Consider the following 19,158-nt stretch of genomic DNA (forward strand, 5'->3'; position numbering starts at 1 on the left):
TCTGTGTCAGGCTAGGTTAGTAGTCCACAGCAGATGGGTGACCAGATCATGAAAGCTGAGTAAGGGAACTACAGCATAAAGTCACTCATAAAAGAGGAAAAGGATAGCAGTCATATTGAGGAAGTTAGCATAATCTTTATTGTGGTTTTTATATTAACTTATTAAGTTGGGCAAGAGAGTTGAGGAACTGCTAAAGACACAGGAAATTGAATACATGATCAGAGTGCCAGCAAATCTGAAGTAAATTAATAAAAATCTGAAATTCCCTGACATGAACACTGACACAGAGGTAATGGAAGTTCCCACACCAGCACCTTTTCCTTTGGGAGAAAAGCAGCTTTAATAATTCAGATATAATATGTGTTAAGTATTTTCATCACTGAGGAATCAGTAAAGGCTGAAGTGCTGGGAGAAGCCTCATTCTTGCTCTTCTTATCCAAAAGCACAAAACAGTATTGATGAATAAACTGGTGTTCCACCCCTGTATTACAAAGGATCTTGATCTTCTGAGCAAGCCTGGGTATTTATTTACCCAGCTGCTAAAATCACATGGGTGTGAAAAATGGAGAATGGGGAAATGAAGGAGGAACCCAAATGGCTGCAGGTTAGCTCAGCTGCCTCGTGAACAGACAGACTGGCTCCCTGGATCCAGTGCTGCTGAAGGAAGGGACAAAATCATGTTTAGTGAGGAAATCAGGCTTCTCAGGTCTAATACTCTGAGGGACCAATGAGGCTGCACAATAATTTTTTTTGTTACAGCCACAGATTTCCAGCAGAAAAAACCCAAACTGTTAGAGGGCTACAGGGCAATTATATATAAATGCATAATTTCTCTCTTTTAACCACTTTGTAAGGACAGAAATAATTTGCCAGTTTTCCATGGTAGAGGAAATTTACTAGATGGCATTTGAATTCCTGACTCCCCAGATATTGTGCTGCTTGTAGAAAGGTTATGTTGATTAAGGTTTTTGATGATACAGAATTCTTGAGGATAGCCAGAAGTCTATAATTGGAGAGGACAAGCAGGAAGATTTTAGTATGCCAGCAGGTGGAAATGAGAGATGAAGGTTAATGTCAATAGCACCAAGTAAGAGATACAGAGAGAGAAACGACCCCATCTCCATGTTCCAGGTGCATCCCCTTAACACCACCAGAGGCAATTTTATAGAGCTGGAGTATCATGTGCTTCCCAAATGTCAAGTTGTGCCCCTTGAATGACAGAGGAAAAGAATTGCCATTGTTCTGAAAGCAGTTAGGAACAAATACCACCAGGAAGATGAAGGCACCTCCATGTCTCCGCTGACACGTACTCCTAACTCCCATGCACAGAAAGGGGTGCAATATAGAGGAAACCAAGAAAGGTGACCAGGAATGCTAATAGTTTTGGCAAGGAAGAATTAAAACTAGAACCTCTCCTTTCCCCAGAGGACTTACAGTAGGGAAAAGGGTGAGATACATGAAGTTATGAATACTGTTGAAAAAGTGAGTGAGAAAGGAGCACCCAGTTCCTCAGAGTCACATCCATGCTGCTGATCAGGAAGTAGGAGGAACACTAAAAAAAGGATTTTTCCTTGCCACAGTTCAGTTAGCAATAGTATTATATCCTACGAATGGAAATTCATTCATAAAAGGTTTAGAGAAAGCTCTGGAATAAAGATCAAACAGCATACTGAAATAATGCTACAGATGTACAAAAATATAAACATATTCCATTGCATATATAAAATTTCTGCTATTAGCAATTATCAGAAGATATTAGATTAGACAAGACATTGAGATAAAAGCACCCTTGTGTTTCCAGAGAGTATCATTTACTTCTATGTGCCAGTCTTCCCTGCTTCCACAGTCCTGTGCACACAGAGCATCTACTTCCAATCTGGTGCCAAGAGAAACCAGTCCTGAACTACACACACATGCTCACACATAACACATAACAAAAATTCCCCCCACAGACAGAGCTAAAACATAGGCTTAGGCATATGTGTCCCAGGAAGTTAATTCTAAGCCTAGACCAAAGGTTCACCTAATCATAGTTCACTCTAATCTAGGTTCTGAGGGTTGCATATACAAATATCCTTTATTAAAAAATATCAGTTGTCTAAAATTGCTTCATTTTCACACCCATCTTCTTGGCATAAGCAGCATGCACCAACTTCAATTCAGTACACACAAAGATCCTTCTATTTCTGCAGAAAACTGAAGTCGTGGGAATGAACAAACACACACCACTGAAGCAGGAGGAGCTGCCCCGTTAGCTTTCCTTTGCCAGCTTGCACAGTCTCTTAACCCTTGAATAAGGACCAAGAGTGTCATCAAAAACAAAGTCCCACAGAACTCGAATCCAGGACTGGTGATGTGGGAGGTTATCATAATATTCTGCTGCAATCTTCTTCACCTGGAAGAAGACAAGAGAGAATGAGTGTTTGGCTGCACAGTCAGGTGTGTTTCAACCTTCACACTCAGATCTGATAGCACAGCCATTACCTGAAGTTACTTGTTATTGCTTGTGAGCTTCTGAAGTTCAGCCAAATGAGATGTACTTAAATGCATTTAGATACTTCTTAACAGATTTCTGATGTAAGTTTTGCCTCACAGTGTCATAATTTGAAAGGCGATGGATTGCTGCCTTCAGTCAGAACTATTTTGTCTCATTTCAGAGGTGGTGGGATCTCCACAATGAGAGAAACTTTATCCACTTTATCAATTGCCAAGACTCCAGCACACCATATTTAAAGCCCTGTTTGCCACTTGTAATATTCTTCTGTTGAGGGTTCTGGGTAAGAGAGAATTAACAACTGAGAAAATGACAGACACAGCCTTGCCTACGCTTTGTTTTGTGCCCTGCATTCTGCTACCATGATGCAAATCCAAGAGATGGGTTCCTCCAGCAGGCAAAGAAAATTGCAGGAGTGGTCTCTTCTCCTCAGTCTGATATTAAAAATACTGTGAGAATCATTATTAGGTCACAAGTCTAATAAAATTTCATCCCTGCTACAGTTCCCAAAGTCTTAAGACTGTTGCCATCAGAGAAGCACTGTGCATCATTGGAGTGGTACTTGTAGTGGGAGTTGGGCCAGAAACAGAGGACAAAGAGGTTTCAAAGCTGGCAGGTTCAGGGGACTGTGAGGATTCCCAAGTTATCAGTTATTATTCCTGCTCCAACTAGATTGCTTTGCTTTTTGAACACATTTATGAAGCAGCAGAATCTGTTAACTATAGTACACTTGCACAGAACTGCTTGGGCATAGTTTTATTGCAGCTCCACCTCCTAGACAAACAAAGCTCTAGAATAGCTTGTCTTGCTGGACAGCATGACTTCTCTCTTTAAAACCCTGCAGAATTTTAAAGCCAGCTACACTGAGCACAGTGCAGACTTGCAGTGAAGAGAGAAAGGGTTACACAGAAATCACCATGCAGGAAGAGGGTCTCATCACCACCGAGGTGTAATGGGGCAACCTTAACACAGCATTTAACTGCTTGTGAAAAGGTAAGAATTCCAGTGAAAGTTAAATTATAAACTAGTATGGCTCCCTGCTAATTACCTCATTAATTCAGCTTCCTAGCAGACATTTCTCTGTGAAATAGGTTGGATAATGTACAAGAGTCATTAAAATCTTTTACCTCTGTACCTCTGTCCCTTACACACTCCTGGTGCTCCTGGCATGTAGTGCTGTGCTAGAGATGGAAGATTCAGTTCAGGTCTGACTGTATTCTGTCTTTCACTGAATACCTCCAACTTCATAATCATTTTCTCTATCCTGCTTTAAAGCATTGGTTGGTACTTCAAAGTAGTTAATTTTCAATGGTTAATTTTCAATTATATTCAGACAATATCAGGATTTCTGCTTAGAGATATTTGTTAATGACAGGAAGAGAGGTGATTTCCAGGTTTCCAAGATCTCTGGAGAAGCAGATTTGGTTCTCTGTGCTCCTTCTGTAACCCCAGTCAGAAATAACTTAATCTGGGTATTGTGCCCTCCCTTTTCCCAGCTGGGTAATTGAAATAGCCAGAGGATGAGAGGGAGGACTATTTCAACAGTAAGCTCCCTTGAATGAAGGTTACTCATGAGGCCTGATGCAAACACAAAGGGGGGCTCAGACACCCAGCTTCAAAAGCTTCACTCTAGCTCTGACATGGTCATTTCCTAGCACACAATAGCTTAGACCTTCCTTCCTGCCTCCATTTTAGAAATCCTGCCTTTCAACTGTAGTTTAGCCCTCATCTACACTACCCAAGTGCATATGGCAGGTCTACCATTCCCCTCTTCCCCAGAGCCCCAAGGATTTCTTGCCCTCTGAACCAGACCATGCTTTCTTAAGTAGTTACATTATCCTGCAGAGCTCTTGACCATGTTATATTTTGACCACCACAAGGGCTTCAGGAAGTTTTCCTATATTGCCTTTTGCACATGGAAGTAGAAGGCTGGAGATTCACAGAAGCCAATTCAGCTCCTAGGAGCAATGTCTCAGGCTGTGTCCTCTGGCTCCAAAGGCTCCAAAGGAAAAGTAGGAGTGACATAGTCAAAAAATGGCCCAGAGAAGAGGCCAATAAACAGCCTATATTCAGCCCAATAGCTTTTGCAAACATGAGCAGCACCTGCTGCAGGAAGGCAGGCACCACTTGCACCACTGCAAGGTCTCAGGGCAGGTCACCTGTATGAGATGCACAGAAAATATGGAGAGGGAAGGTGAAACTGCAATAAGAAATGGAGGAAAGAGAAAATCCATTGAATGCAGTTAGAGGGGGACTTCTGAAAGATTTTCTTATGGAAAAGAAGGAAATTTGGTAGGTACATGTTCCCATCTTGCTAGCATATGGCAGGAAAGAATTTTAAAATATGTTTCTCTTTTATAAGAGATCTATGCAAAAGTTTTCCAGCAAAACCATCTCATTTTTCATTCTTTCTTTCAGCATCTCCATACATAAAACAGAATTATCACCTTATCTACCAGAAAAACTGGATAGTAGGAGGGCAGTAATTGGGGTTTAATGCAGGCTCCCTTTTAAATGCAACATCATATGGGGAGTGGCTGAGGGAGCTGGGGTTGTTTAGCCTGCAGAAAAGGAGGCTCAGGGGAGACCTTATCACTCTACAACTCTCTGAAAGGAGGCTGTAACCAGGTGGGGCTCAGCCTCTTCTCCCAAGCAACAAGCAGCAGGAAAGAGAAAAAAGGCCTCAAGCTGCATCAAGGGAGAAGGCTGGACATCAGAAAGAATTTCTTCACTGAGACTTGTCAAACATCAGAACAGCTGCCCAAGTTAGTGGTGGAGTCACCCCTGGAAGTGTTCCAGAAATGACTCAACATGGCACTTCATCCTATGATTTAGTTGATATGGTGGTGTTAGATCAAAGTTTGGACTCAATGATCTTGGAGGTCTTTTCCAGCCTTAATGGTTCTGTATCTATTAGTATGGTTGAGGCTGGCAGAGTCACCCTCTATGTTACAGCACAAAACCTGTAGATGGCAGTTTCCAGGTAGCAAGTTTTGTGGCCAGATCATAGATTGTCTTAAAGAGGATGGCACTGTAGTTAAGTATTCCAAAATCCTGCTCCTCGAGCTCTCCATATATTGCATTGTAGGTGATCCATTTTCTTCAACTCCTCCCTACCTTCTTCCTTACAAATCTCAACTGTAAGTCTTAACTCATTGCTAGTTTGTAAATGAAAATTGAGGCACATCTGGAGTGCTGTGCCCAGTTCTGGGCTCCTCAGTACAAGAGGGACATGGAGCTCCGGGAGCGAGTCCAGTGCAGGGTGACAAAGTTGATTGAGGGACCAGAGCATATGAGAAAAGGCTGATAGAACTGGGCCTGTTCAGCCTCAAGAAAAGACAGATGAGAGGGAACCTCATCAATATCTTGAAGTATCTGGAGGGTGGGTGTCAAGAGAATGGATCCAGACTCTTCTCAGTGCTACCAAGCAATAGGACAAGGCAGAAACTGATGCACAGGAAGTTCCACCTGAACATGAGGAAGAACTTCACTGTGCAGTCACTGAGCACAGGAACAGGCTGCCCAGAGAGGGTGCAGAGTCTCCCTCAGTGGGGATATTCAAGAACCATCTGGACACAATCCTGTGCCATGTGCTTCAGAATGACCCTGTTTGAGCAGGGAGGCTGAACCTCGCCCATTCTGTGATTCTGTTATCATGGAAAGATAACAAGACATTGCAAAGTCTGCAGGACAATTACTAGGCACTTGGCACATGGTATATTGAGGCTTTTCTTCAAGTAGGTCAAGGTGGCAGGGCAAGAAATCACATCTTTTGGACTGAAACTTTTGTTCTGGTTCTGTGCTTGTGGAGCACAGTGAGAGGACCTTACTCATACTCTTCATATCTGATAGGTACAAAAGTTAAATGCAGCCTAGTATTTCAGCATGGCTGTTACACACTCCTTGTCCTGGGGCTATACAGAAGCTAGAGATCCTTATGACACAAAGCTGCAAAATTACATTTAGAATGCTCAAAGGCTTATTACAAGAAGTTCCTTCTATAGTCCTACATCTCCACCAAAGGCTGGTGAGCACTGGAACTAGCCCTCCTGGCCATCATAGGGTTAATGAAATCTGCAATTCAGAACCAGCACATCTACCATGTTTTCCAGTCTTGTCTGTCTAATAAATCTGGTTTCATACCATGTCTTTTCCTTTTCCCACAAGCTTAATGAGTAACTAGTTTGCCCCTGGTAACACTGCTGCTTTTATTGCAGCTTCTAGTAGAGTTCCTCCTCCTTCTCCAATCTCCTTTCTCCATGAGCATACTCTGTCCTTCAGACAATGAAGAATGGGTCTCTTTACTCATTGGTAAACAGTGCAATGTTTTATAGTTGTAAGACTTCATTCAAAGACTAATCTATTCTTAAGTCTACAGGGGTTTTTTCTTAGAGTAGGGCCTTCATTGCAAAGTTAAATTTCATGGTCTCTTGTGCAATCTCTCATTATACTAGTGGGACAAGTTTTTACTGTGCACCCATGTCACTCATCTTTAATATCCATAAGCTTATGAGCACAGCCTAATTCTTCCTCTTTCAAATCTGTCACAGTCCTAGGGTAAAGGTCTTTGCAGTGGCAAACACATTGCTCAGAATGTTCTGAATGACACACCTGTAACAAAGGAAAACACTGAATTTATTTTCCTGATAAGCAAGCTGAAAAGCTAGTTACTTTCCAAGATTAAGATCCAGTTATTCTCAAATCCTATTTCTCCCCTGATCTCAATCATGTAGGATAGATCTTTAAAAATAGAGGTCTTTACTCCATTTTCTACCTGCCAATAATAAAAATAAAAATAGTCTTGTTGAGAGATCATCCATACTACACAATGCAACTATTAGAAGTTCAAGTGTCTGAGAGACTAAATCTGAAAAAAAAAGATCTTTGCTGAGTGAGCAATTTGCCAGGAGGTTAAGCAAAGTAGAGCAAGGTGAGGTTGCTTACCTCCTAGGAAGTTCAAGATTTAAAGTTAATCAGAGAGGATCTGTTTCCTTATCTCTTTTCATCACAGCAGCAGAGATTTTTTTTCTCATTTTGCAGAAAAGAGTAACCAATTTGTTTTAATGGTCAAAGGATTTTCTACAGGAACTGTTTTGCCAAAGAAAATACAACTTTTTTTAATAGAATTCTTTTTAATAGCATTTTTACTTGTAATTGATCTCTCATCAGACTCCAAGGCTTCCATATAGCTCTGTCAGGCAGCAGTGATTGACAAGCCTGCTCTCCTCTCCACCAGCAGGGCAAGTCTCAGTTGCCAAAGAGCAAAACACACATGAACACAAGCCCATGAAATTCAGCTAATAACTCCATCCTCTTTATGCAGGAGGGCAGACACTTCCAGCTGCTGCACTGCCTCAAGGAACTAGGCTGAACCATTTGTGGTGGGTGGAGAAGAGCTTTTCAGGTCTCAGTCAGGGCTGGAGCAACAGTCCCAGCAAGTTCAATTAGTCACTCACCTCCCTTGTGCAGGATACTGAGCTAACCTCCTTCTCTTCTATTTTCATTTTGGTAATCTAAGTATCCGAGCCCATCTAACAAGTTTGAACATTTGAAACTAGAGCCAAGCACACACACTTCCCCACTGAGCTATCAGGTGTATCAGGGATGGGAGTGCCTCACAGGAGAGCTTCATACGCTAGTGTGGGCTGCTGCACCAGCTCCTCTGGGCCTCACCAGGAACAGGCAGTGTCTCCAGGACAGACCTCCAGCAGCAAAGGAGTGAATGGAACACAATTGCAGACTGTAGAGAGGCTTCCCACACCCTTCTACACAAGAAAATCTCCCCTTGATTTGAATCTTCTCCCAGGGAGTGTTTCTGTGATGGAGAACATGAGCCCATCCAGCGGGGTTTGCCCACGTATGCCATCACAGAAGCTGTACATGGTCTCAGTAGTGGTGGGGAGGTCACAGCTCCTGAGCCTCAGGCTCTACCTCCACCTCATCTGGATATTGAGCAGCAATTCCCAGCTTTGCATCAGGCCACACAGAGATGTTTCCTTCCTGTTCCGTCAGAGAACTCGTGTGCAGGAGTAACCCTTGGGAGTCACGTACCTCCGACACTGCGAGCACCTGCTGAGCAGCCCTTGCACAAAACACACAAGAGCAGCTACACACCTGGAGGGAGATGGAAAACCATTCCTAGACACCTGGGCTTTGCAAATTTGATTCCCACAGCTGATAAAACATAAACAAAAAGGGGTTTGCCTTTCAAAGGAGGAAAGCCACAGTGCTTTCCCAACGACAGACCAGGCCTCCTCAGTTTCTGTGGGTGGGGCAGGAGAGCTAAAAGGAGTCTCAGAGAGTGTGGCTTTATTTTCCAGTGCTACCTATGTCAGGCTGGAACATGCCCCAAAAATTATGTCATCTCAAAACCAGAAAAATTTTCTTTGATGTTAATCAAACAATATAGTTAGCAGATTGATCATTAGACAAATTTAAAGTAGTAATTGCCACCTGCCTCTCTTTAGATGGGTCTTTAAACTTTCAGAATCAAAACTTAGTGGCTGAGGGATGTAAATCGAGACATTTAAAGCCTTGTTGGAGGATTTTATCATGCAAAAGGTATTCCTCAAGCCCTCTGAGGATCAGATGTTCTAGTTTGCATCAAATAAACTAAGTATTACAGCAGTTTGACAGCTGTTTCTCTCAATCTCTGGTTTAAAATTAATTAGAAACAAATCCAGAAAAGCCGTTCTCTTTCTTTCCCCTTTTTTTTCTTAAATTCATCAATTGCTATGATTTGGAGTGTTTTCTTTGACACAGTTTAGCAGCTTCAATAAAAATCCAACTCCCTCCTGCTATACTTACCATGGGCAATCTGCATCCAGGAATGCTGGGGAAGTCATGGTGCTCCATGTGGTAGCCTACATTGAAGGTGAGCCAGTTCAGAGGTCCATAATAAGAGTATGTCTCATACCCTTTCAGGAACATGTAGTGTTCTGCTATGAAGTGCCCAGAAATGGGATGAAAACCCAAGCAAAGAATAGTACCTGCTATTAAGTAAATAACAGGTTTGAGCCCCCACAGGTAGTAAATGATGAGGTCTATAGAGAACTGGACGAGCGCATTGAGGATTTCCATCCGTGTGATTGCTTTGGGGTTCACATACAGCGGCCTCAGACTGTAGAACAGAGGCTGCAGGAACAGCCACAGCAGCTTCCGGAGCGGAGTGCAGAAAAACCAGCCCTCAAAGTCTGTGGGAATGTCCACGTCCAGGCTGTCCCCTCCCAGGTAGCGGTGATGGTCAATGTGGTATTTCTTGAAGGAGGCAGAGTAGGGCACACCGACGGGCAAGTTGGCAAAGATTGCGAACCATCGGTTCCACCTGGCCTGCTTGTTCCCAAAGGCCACGTTGTGTGAAATGTCATGGATGGCGAGGGTCAGGGAGTGGTTGATGCAACCCCCAAAAGCATAAGCCCAGAAGAAAATCCATTTCCAAGATAAGTCTTTCACCAGGTAGCATGCCAGAAGCTGCGTGAAAACCATTCCAGATACAATCCACTTTAAATGTGGATCTGGTCCCATCAGAGTCTTGATCTCTGGATACTTTGCTAAAGGGAAAAATGCAGAGAAAAACTTGGTTAGACATGATTAGGCAAACACAATCACCACTGTGACTCTCTGGTTTTATCACACTATGTTTGAGGCCCTGGTTTTATAAAACATTAATTCCAAAGTAGGGTTGCCACTAAGGTGAAAGTTTTACTAGTTCCAGCATCATGTCCAGTTCTGATTTATATTGATATATATAAACATATTAAAAAACCACCTTGATGGTCTCTCTGTGGTACAATGTGCCTTTCCCACAATGAGTATTGCTTCAGAGCCAAATCCCACAGGACTTAAACTCTAAGAAACACTTTCTGTCGTGTTTTTAAGTTTTTTATGTCCTTTTGTATTTTCCTCAAATGTTATTTTTCACTAAAGGGATACAACTGCCTTCTCTGTAGCCCTTTTCACACTGCTGTTTCAAACACACAAGCAGAGGAGAGAGCTGAGCAACAGGCTCACCAGGTTTTGCCCTGTGGTTAGATGACAAACACAGCATTTAAAAAAATTCCTAATTGTTTGAGTGTTTACCAGTGCTCACAACAGGCACAACTCTTCACACACAGAAACATCACAGTAAAGTCAGTAATATTATCAGGATTTTGTACAGCATGGCAAATTTTTCTCTGTTCCCATGTCACATACCAAAAGCAGGCATAAAAGCCACATAGATTATCACACAACAGCTTCATGAGACCTCAAAAAATTAAAAAAAAAATTTAAAAAATACTGCAGTACAGTGGAGACCTGGGCTAGGCCTGCAACTCTGCCTCACATCAGGCCAGGGCCAGCTCATTGATCTCCAGTCCCACCAGCCATTCTGTCCTTTAAAAATAAACTAAAATATGTAGTACAGCTGATCCTCTAGGTGCTGTTCACTGATTCACATCTCCTCTCTGCAAAGCCACACTTCTCACTTCCAGTATTAACTTGCACATGATTCTTGCTGCTGCCTTATGGCTTTTAGCCACGTACTGGCCTCCTTCCTTTAACTCATACTTTGCATTTCTCAGTAATTGCAGCTTACACAGATAAGTGCATAGAGAAGTCACTCATTCTGAACCCTGAGGTTGCACAGTGTCCCTGTGAGTTTCATGGGCCCTTTTTATGAATAGTAAAGTAAACATCACAAGACTGTCCCAGTATAATACCAATACAATAAAATCAAGATTACAATGATCTGCATCTATGCAGCTGTGTCTACTATAACCAAAGGCTGGAGACAATACATGTAATTTATGTGACCTTGAAACAGTGGCAGATATTGAGTGCTGGATGCAGAGAAGGTTTTTGTAGAAGTGAACCCTGAGAAGTTTACAGAAAGTCAAAAAGATGAAGTGCTACTTAAAGAAGCAAGTTAATGTGGTCATGCTCTGCAACCATTCCAACAATCCTTGAGCCTCTTGGCCAACTTCAGCTCATCTTAACAGTAATTAGAGATTATAAAGATTAGAAAAGTGCTGTGGAAGATGAGGACAAAGGAAATATACTCAAATAATCTGAGGATAAGGAGGCCAAGGTCACCATGAGGAGTATTCAGGCAAGACAGAGATTTTCTAAGTGCTGGGAAAGCTGTAGTGAAAGTTCATGTCTTTCTAAAATCAGACAAATATTTTGACAAAAATCTCCAGAAGCTCCGGGGTTTTTTTTGTTTTGCTGTTTTGTTTTTTGTTGCTGTTTTCACCATTCCTGAAATTATATTTTTCACACCAATAAAGTTAACATGACAAAAGTTGTTCTCTAGTACCTGAATAGGTACTTTAGTTTTACACACAGTGCTGCTTATGCAAAGTTTACTCTAAAATACAAGAATATAACAGCCTGGTCAGAAAGACTGTTCCAGGCATGCAGTTTTATGTAGCTTAGTCTCATTCTTAGGGGCATCTGTCCAAAAGCCAGAAAAGGCTTTAATAAGTCAAGCCACCTCAAATGTTGTCAGATGATGTGGCTGGTAGAGGTAAGTTACTGCAGTCACCAGAAGAAATCACATGTAAAACAACCAAATCTGCTCCTTAGCCTGGTCAAATTGAGGCCATACTGACACCCCCCCCCCCCAAAAAAAAACCCAAAAAGCAATTTTAATGGAATGGGAAAATTGCTTAGAAATGCTTCTTTCTGAAGCATCTGAAAATATTTCTGAAGTCATTTGAAAATGAAAATTTTTGACCTATTTCTTTCTGTGGCAGCCAACAAGGAGTGCAGATTCCATTTAAAAGGTTCCAGAGCAGGTGTGTGCAAGCAGCAATGCAGGCAGGTTGCACTTATCACAGGTGACAGCTATTAAGTAACTTGCCAGGGTTTAATATTAAATTCAACACATGATTAACTTCACCAGTAAATTTTTGCATACTAGTCAAACCACAATACTGTGGCTGTTTATCATTAATACTGATAAAGGCATGAAACCATGGCATGGAAAAATTCAGGTTTCTCCTCACAGAGAAACCATGGCTTGGGCAGGGGGGTGGGTGAAGGCATGGACACACAACACAGGACAGGACACCACACCTACAGTTATGTGACTGCATGGGATCAAGTTTTGCCCTTTATAGTCCAATGAGAACAGGAGAGACCCAGCTGCTCTGGTGTCTGCACAGCACATCTGCCAGCCTCCAGCTCCCTGAGGAAGTCTGTTAGCTCAGGCCAGCAGACAGGTTATCCATGTGTGCTGCTTCTAGTCTGAGTTCTTGTCCAGACTGAGCCACTGCACTGCTGAGAGGGTGGGAGCACTGGTGTAGATGTACAGCAGTGCACAAGGGCTCTCTGCTCCACGATGATGAGACAGCATTCCCCACTCTTACAAGTCAAGAGAGAACAAATACTGCAAGTATATTTTCAGAAGGGTTCACAATTCTGAAACGACCCATTTACTGAATTAACTTTTCACAGAGATGACTCCAGACTGTTCTATGCATCCTTTGAGAGGCAGAGGCAGGTCTCACTCACCAAGTGCCTAAACTGACAAATTAATCTGACTAGGTATTTTGTTCATTGATGCTTCTCTCTGGAGATCCAAAGCACTCACCATGGCCCTACAGTGATCCTCAGTTAGGGCTGGAGCAATTGTTTGTGGACAGGCCATTGGCTACCAGGTCTTGCTGTTCCTCCTCCTCAGGAGACAGCAAATACCTTGTTCTGAACTTTCACTCATCCTCTGTCCTACTGATCCTGTCCCTGAGATAACCCAATGATGGCACCAGACACAATTTCTCATTGATGTGACACCACATACTTCACAGTTGCATGTTTTGGTACACATGGGATTTGAAAGTGAACAAGAGCAGGAGCTGCCCACAGAGACAGTGGTGATGGAGGTTTAAAGGAGCAGCAGCCTTGCCCACATCCATGAGAAACTAGAGTAAAAAGAGAAGAAATTTCATTTCTTAATTTTCCTTCCTTTTCCTTGCAGCATACTGATACAGTCAAAGTGGACATGCTCCTCAGCATAAGTCACTTAGAAGGTTTATTAAAGGGAAGTAGGAAAAAAAAATCTGTTACACTGCTGTCCTGGACTGCATTCTATTGATTATGAGTCCCTGCCAAAACAGACAAAAGACACACCAAGCACAGGATGTAAGTTTTACTACTGGTAGTAGCTTTAGCTGGTATTTGTACCAAATAAATACACAAAACAAAGGAAGAGAGTTTACTAACATTATAGTGTTTTGCCTTGTGGCAGCTCAGCTCAAAAACCTGCTTATAAAAGCACAGCACACCCAAGGCCCCAGTGAATGACATGGACAACTTGGAGCAAGTCCAGAGGAGGGCTGAAAATTGTCAGAGTGCTGGAGCACCTCTCCAGTAAGGAAAGGCTGAGAGAGTTGAGAATGGAGGCTGTTCAGCCTGGAGAGGAAAAGGCTTTAGCAACACTTTATTGCCTTTCAGTATTAATGGGGGTTTATAGGAATGATGGGGACTGACTGTTTAGTAGGGCTTGTTGTGATAGGTCAAGGGGTAGCAGTTCCAAGCTAAAAGAGGAGACATTTGATCTACACATAAGGAAGAGATTTTTTACAAAGAGGATGGTGAAACACTATCACAGGTTGCCCAGAGAGGTTGCAGATGCCTCATCCCTGGAAATGTTCAAGGACAGGTTGGCTGGGGCTCTGAACAACCTGATCTAGTTGATGATGTACCTGGTGCTCAATATATTATATGACCCTATTATTAATTCCATTATTAAGTCAAACAATGCATTAGTCAGGACACAGGTAGGATCCACAGAGGACAATATAGATGACTACACCTTCTGGTTTTTCAGAGTCTCCTGTGAAAAAGCCCCTCCAGTACACAAAATAATAAGAAACATTTTTGGCCCAGCTAGTTACATTGAAGTTTTATATGTCCACTGTGAAAGGACAAGAAGTGTCTTGTATTTGTCACCCACAAGCTTCTAAATATCTTAGTGCAAGCTGGTCCAAGGGCAGTGGGCCACCCAGAAGTGGCCACCAGAGGGAAAGTAGTGGAAAAGTAGAGAGAAAGCAGTGGTGCCACTCTGCTGGTGTCAACAGAGGTGGATGATGTCAGCACATCACTATGTCAGCAGCTGTAACCTGTTTGCTTACATTTGTTTATTAGCTAGTGCAGAGTAAAAGGATGTAGGAATGCTAGAAAGAGAGCTTCCAGCTCCTTTTGAAACAAAAATCTGCAATATGGACTAAGCTCAAGCCTTGGGTTGTGCTTAATACATTTCCCATGGAAGACCATAAATGCCGAAATCAGTGACTTTCTGCCCATGTGATTTATTTCCAAGGTGATGCCCACAGGGGAGTGGCCTGAGCACTGGGACAGCAGCTCTCCTGGCTGCTCATCAGAGCCTGTTCACAGCCAGGGACAGCACTGTGCCCACACACTGCAGCATAAACAACAAACATTGTTTCTTCACTAGAAGTACATGTACTTCAGAGCTTTGATTTAAGCTAGGGACATAATATATTGCATGTTTCAGTAGGTATAACTTATCAGAATTTTCATAAAAGTGAGGTTTAAAAAGAGACAGCTGGAAGAAATAGCAGATTAATCTCTAAATAAGAGACCAGAGCTGGAAACTATACTCAGATCAGCTAAATGCTAAAATAAAATGGATTTAGCTTCCTAATTTTGTTCTACCTATCCCCATGAACTAACATCTCAGCCCTCCTACAGGATAAAGTACATATAAAACACTTGCACCATCTCCACTCCAAAATAACTTGCCAAAAAGCTAATTACATAACTATTAAGCATTCTTGTATGTTAGATCATATTCAGATGTTCCTGGTCTATCCTGAGCAACATTGATACAGCTCTCATCCTCAGCAGCAAACAAGTGCTTCCCTAAGGATCCTGTGAGGCAAGACATTTTCTAACTTACAGTAATTTTATAAAGTTAGATACAGCCCACGGCACAAATATGATCTCACTCTTCCCATGTCACAACATATTGCTCCTTTCTTGCATTTGGGAAATTGTTTGCAGGTGAAATGACCAGACATTGTATGATTATGGTGTTACCTGCATTTAAGCAATGATTTTTTTCATCTGTCAAGAGTGAAAAGCCATCAACATTTCCTACTGAGCAAGAGCATAGTTTCTCCAAGTCTTTCAGTCCAAGAAATCCTTACTGACAAAAAGTAGAAATCCTATTTCTACTAGATGCCCTCTCTTGGTTATATCTCCCCCTAATTGCATTTTTGTAACTATACAGAAAGGCTAAGCAGATCTAGATGAACAAACTTTTCCATCAGGAAGTTTTTAACCAGATCTTTCCCTAACAGAGCTTACTGCAGCATTACACAAATCCCAGTCCTGACAGAAGGCAGTAACAGGCTTTTCATAAACAAGACAGGGAGAGAATAGCAATGAAACCATTCCATTTCATAAACTGCAAAGCGTGAATAACGTGTTCAGGAACATGTATAACGTGATCAGGGTCCAAGTGCCAGCTTGGCAAGAGAACTCCACTCTAAGTCAGAAGCAGTTGCACACAGACAGTACTAAGCACAAGCTACATTTTAATACCTAGAGACTACAAAGAGATAAGAGAGACAATATCTCCTCTCCCTTGTGCAAAATGTTGGTCTATTTGCTGGTATAATTACAGCCTTTAGGAGTGACAACCCTCATGTAGTGCAGCAGTGTCCTGCCACAAAGCCAATTTCCAGCCAGCCCAGCTGACAAACACTGCTCACAGCTCTGTGGCTCAGCTGGAACTGGCTGCCCAGAGAAGCTGTGATGGCCCATCCCTGGAAGTGTTCAAGGACAGGTTGGATGGGGCTCTGAGCAACCAGAGCTAGCAAAGGATGTCCCTGCCCATGGTCAGGAGACTGGACTCGGGGAGCTCTCATTCAGACACAGTCACTGACTACAAAAGCCTTACAGACACCTGGGCTATGAACTCTTAAGCCAGGACAAACAAATTTGTGATGAACTTTTTTTACCTGTCAGATGCTCTATAGGAACATATTGGGACAACAGCCCAGGAAACAGCACTTATGTAGAAAGAAACTGCCTTATGTGTTTGTTAGTTTGCCCATTTTTTTTTTTCCTAACAGATAATTTCCATTTGTATTTAAATCCAAGTAGCCATGCCTGAGAGAGACCAACATTTTTAAAAGCTGCAGCACAGAGAACAATCAAGTTTCAGTGCTTAGCAACTAAATCATTAACCTATTGGGAAGGAAATAGTTCCTTTACCAGCATGGAATGCTGTCCCCAAGGTATTGTTGTACACAAAAATGTAAAATACATGGATTTTTATAGATATTTGTTCATATGTATTTAAGATTCTTATTGTGTACTCCAGCTTAGCAGACACTAAACACTTTGGTAACTATATACTCTGAATACTAGGTGACCTTAGGTTTTGAATAATAGAGTGAGGATCATTACAGAAATATTGTGTGTTATATTATGATAGTTTCAGTAACTTTTGGTAGCATTTTGGTATTTGTGACACTAGCTTTATAGTCCTTTCTGCCTTATCAGACACAGATCATTCATGCCTCTCTTTCCATGTTGTATTTCTCTCTGCCCCTCCTTCCACTCCCACAGCTGAGACAGGGGAGGCTGTAAAGAAGGAGATGGACCTTGATTCCAACTGCTTGTTCTTAACTCAAAGAGGGGGGGTGGGCAAAACCTCTGCAAGTGTGCTGCTGAAGAGTCCTAAAAAGAGTCTGCTGCAACAAGGGAGTCCAAGTACCTCCCTACAGCTTCATCATGGTTTGCACTCCCCATTGACTCCCCTTTGGTTCTATAGCACAACCAAAAACACAAGCAAGCAGCAAGGGCAGAGACCCACCATACACCCTCCCACCCTTAGCTCACCAAAATGCAGTCCCCTTGACTGGGGGGATGAGGAGCACAACAGCAAGAAGCATCATTTGCTATACTGATGTAATTTGACTATCATGATTACATAGTAAAATAATTATTCTTGGATGTAATTCAAACCTGGACGTGGATATTCCACCATTGCAACTATACCGGAAATGTTTTTGTAATTTAGATTAATCCTGGATTAATCTGTAAGATTGTGGGGGAGTTAAAGAACTGCACCTAATTACTATATACCCTGTGCAGCAACTCAGTCAGAAGTTCCACTGCCTTTTTATAAAAGTTCTTTCAAAACTTCATCCTACTCATAAGAGGGAAGAAAACAAAACGACCAACCCACCCAAATGAAAAGAGGGGGAAAAAATCAAAATCTTTTTTATTAATAAAAAGTTGAAAATGTATTTTTAGGAGATATGGAACAGTGCTCTGTGACAATTCTGAATTATCAGTTATTCTCGAAAACGATCTTCGGAATAGCCCAACCCCCACCCCCACAAAAATAAGCCTCCCTCCCCACCACACTGCCGTGCGCAGGTGAGCGCTGCGTGTACAGCACGAAAATACAGGAGTGTACCTTGTCCCCGACAAGCGGCGGGGATTTGCTATTATTATCCAGCAGATCGGACCCTTATGCCCGTTTACTTCCATGCTGTACCCAGGCAGCGGCAGGGAACGCGTGCCCGCAGGAGGGCTCCCAGCCCGCGCCCGGGGCACACCCGGACGAGCCGCCGGCACCCCCGAGGGCAGCGGCCGCTGCCGGGGCGCGGTGCGGGCAGGCGGGCGCTGGGCACAGCCCGTGCCAACCCATCCGCCGCTGCCACCCCTGGCCCGGCTCGGTGCGGGCAGGCGGGCGCTGGGCACAGCCCGTGCCAACCCATCCGCCGCTGCCATCCCTGGCCCGGCTTGGCACAGCCGGGCTCGATTCTGCCGCGGCATCCCCGCCGCTGCCTCCCTTGGCAGAGAGCTGGGAGCGCTGCGCTCCTCGGGGAGCGCACCCAACAGCCCACCGGGCTGCGGCACTCGCCCTCCGCAGCCTGGACACCGGCCCGAGCCGCACCGACACCGGCGCCCCCGGCGCGGACCCCCCGCCCCGCTCCGCCCGTCCCCTCCCGTCCAGCAGCGCAGCCCAGCCCGGCTGCCCGAGCCGCCGCGGCCGCTCCCGGGCTCCCCGTCGTACCCAGGATCTCCTTCCTGCGCTGCGTGTGGGGCTGCTCCGTGTAGACCCACTCGAAGTCCCCGCGGGTGACCCGGTTCCCCATGGCGCCTGCTGCGCCCCGCTCCGCGCTGCCCTTACAGCTCCGCTCTGCCCTTATAGCTCCGCGCCCGCGGAGGGGCGGCTCCTCCGCCCGCCCCCGCCCCGCGGCACCGCAGGCGGCACCGGGACAGCTCCGCGGCTTCGCTCGGTGGCAGCAGCCGGGAGAGCTGCAGAGCCCCTCCGGGATGTCAGGGGTAGTCCGGCGGGAAGAGGCTGCCTCGGGACGGGGGACAGGGCACGGGCGGCCGAGGCTCGCCGCGCTGCAGGGACTCGAAGGCAGCCAGGAGAGGTGTGTGCGGTGGGCGTGCTGGCAGGGCAGGGGGATCCCCGGCACAGCCACTGCATCCATCGCTGCTTCGGGCGGATCCAGAGCACAAGGGGAACTCCAGCGCTGCAGGTCCCCGGGCACTTCCAGACACAGTTTTTGGAAAGCAAAGGTAGTCCAAACGCCATAAATCCAGAGAGAGAGCCCTAAGCACACCCCTGGATTAGGGCAAAACCCAGCTGAGTGAGCTCCTCCCAGGGATGGAAGACCTAGAACAGTGCA

The 19,158-nt window shown here is 44.1% G+C and overlaps 1 protein-coding gene across 1 annotated transcript; it reads right to left on the bottom strand.

The window, feature by feature from the left end:
- Positions 1 to 113: 113 nt before the first annotated feature.
- Positions 114 to 18,770, bottom strand: DEGS2 (delta 4-desaturase, sphingolipid 2). Its single transcript, XM_054635584.2, has 3 exons — positions 18,534 to 18,770; positions 9,302 to 10,044; positions 114 to 2,395 (listed from the first exon to the last, which is right to left on the bottom strand). Exons 1-3 carry the CDS (start codon positions 18,613 to 18,615, stop codon positions 2,252 to 2,254), a joined length of 969 nt encoding a protein of 322 aa, XP_054491559.2. The 5' UTR covers positions 18,616 to 18,770; the 3' UTR covers positions 114 to 2,251.
- Positions 18,771 to 19,158: the final 388 nt, after the last annotated feature.

This window comes from Agelaius phoeniceus, chromosome 6 (assembly GCF_051311805.1).
Source record: "Agelaius phoeniceus isolate bAgePho1 chromosome 6, bAgePho1.hap1, whole genome shotgun sequence".
NCBI lineage: Eukaryota > Metazoa > Chordata > Aves > Passeriformes > Icteridae > Agelaius > Agelaius phoeniceus.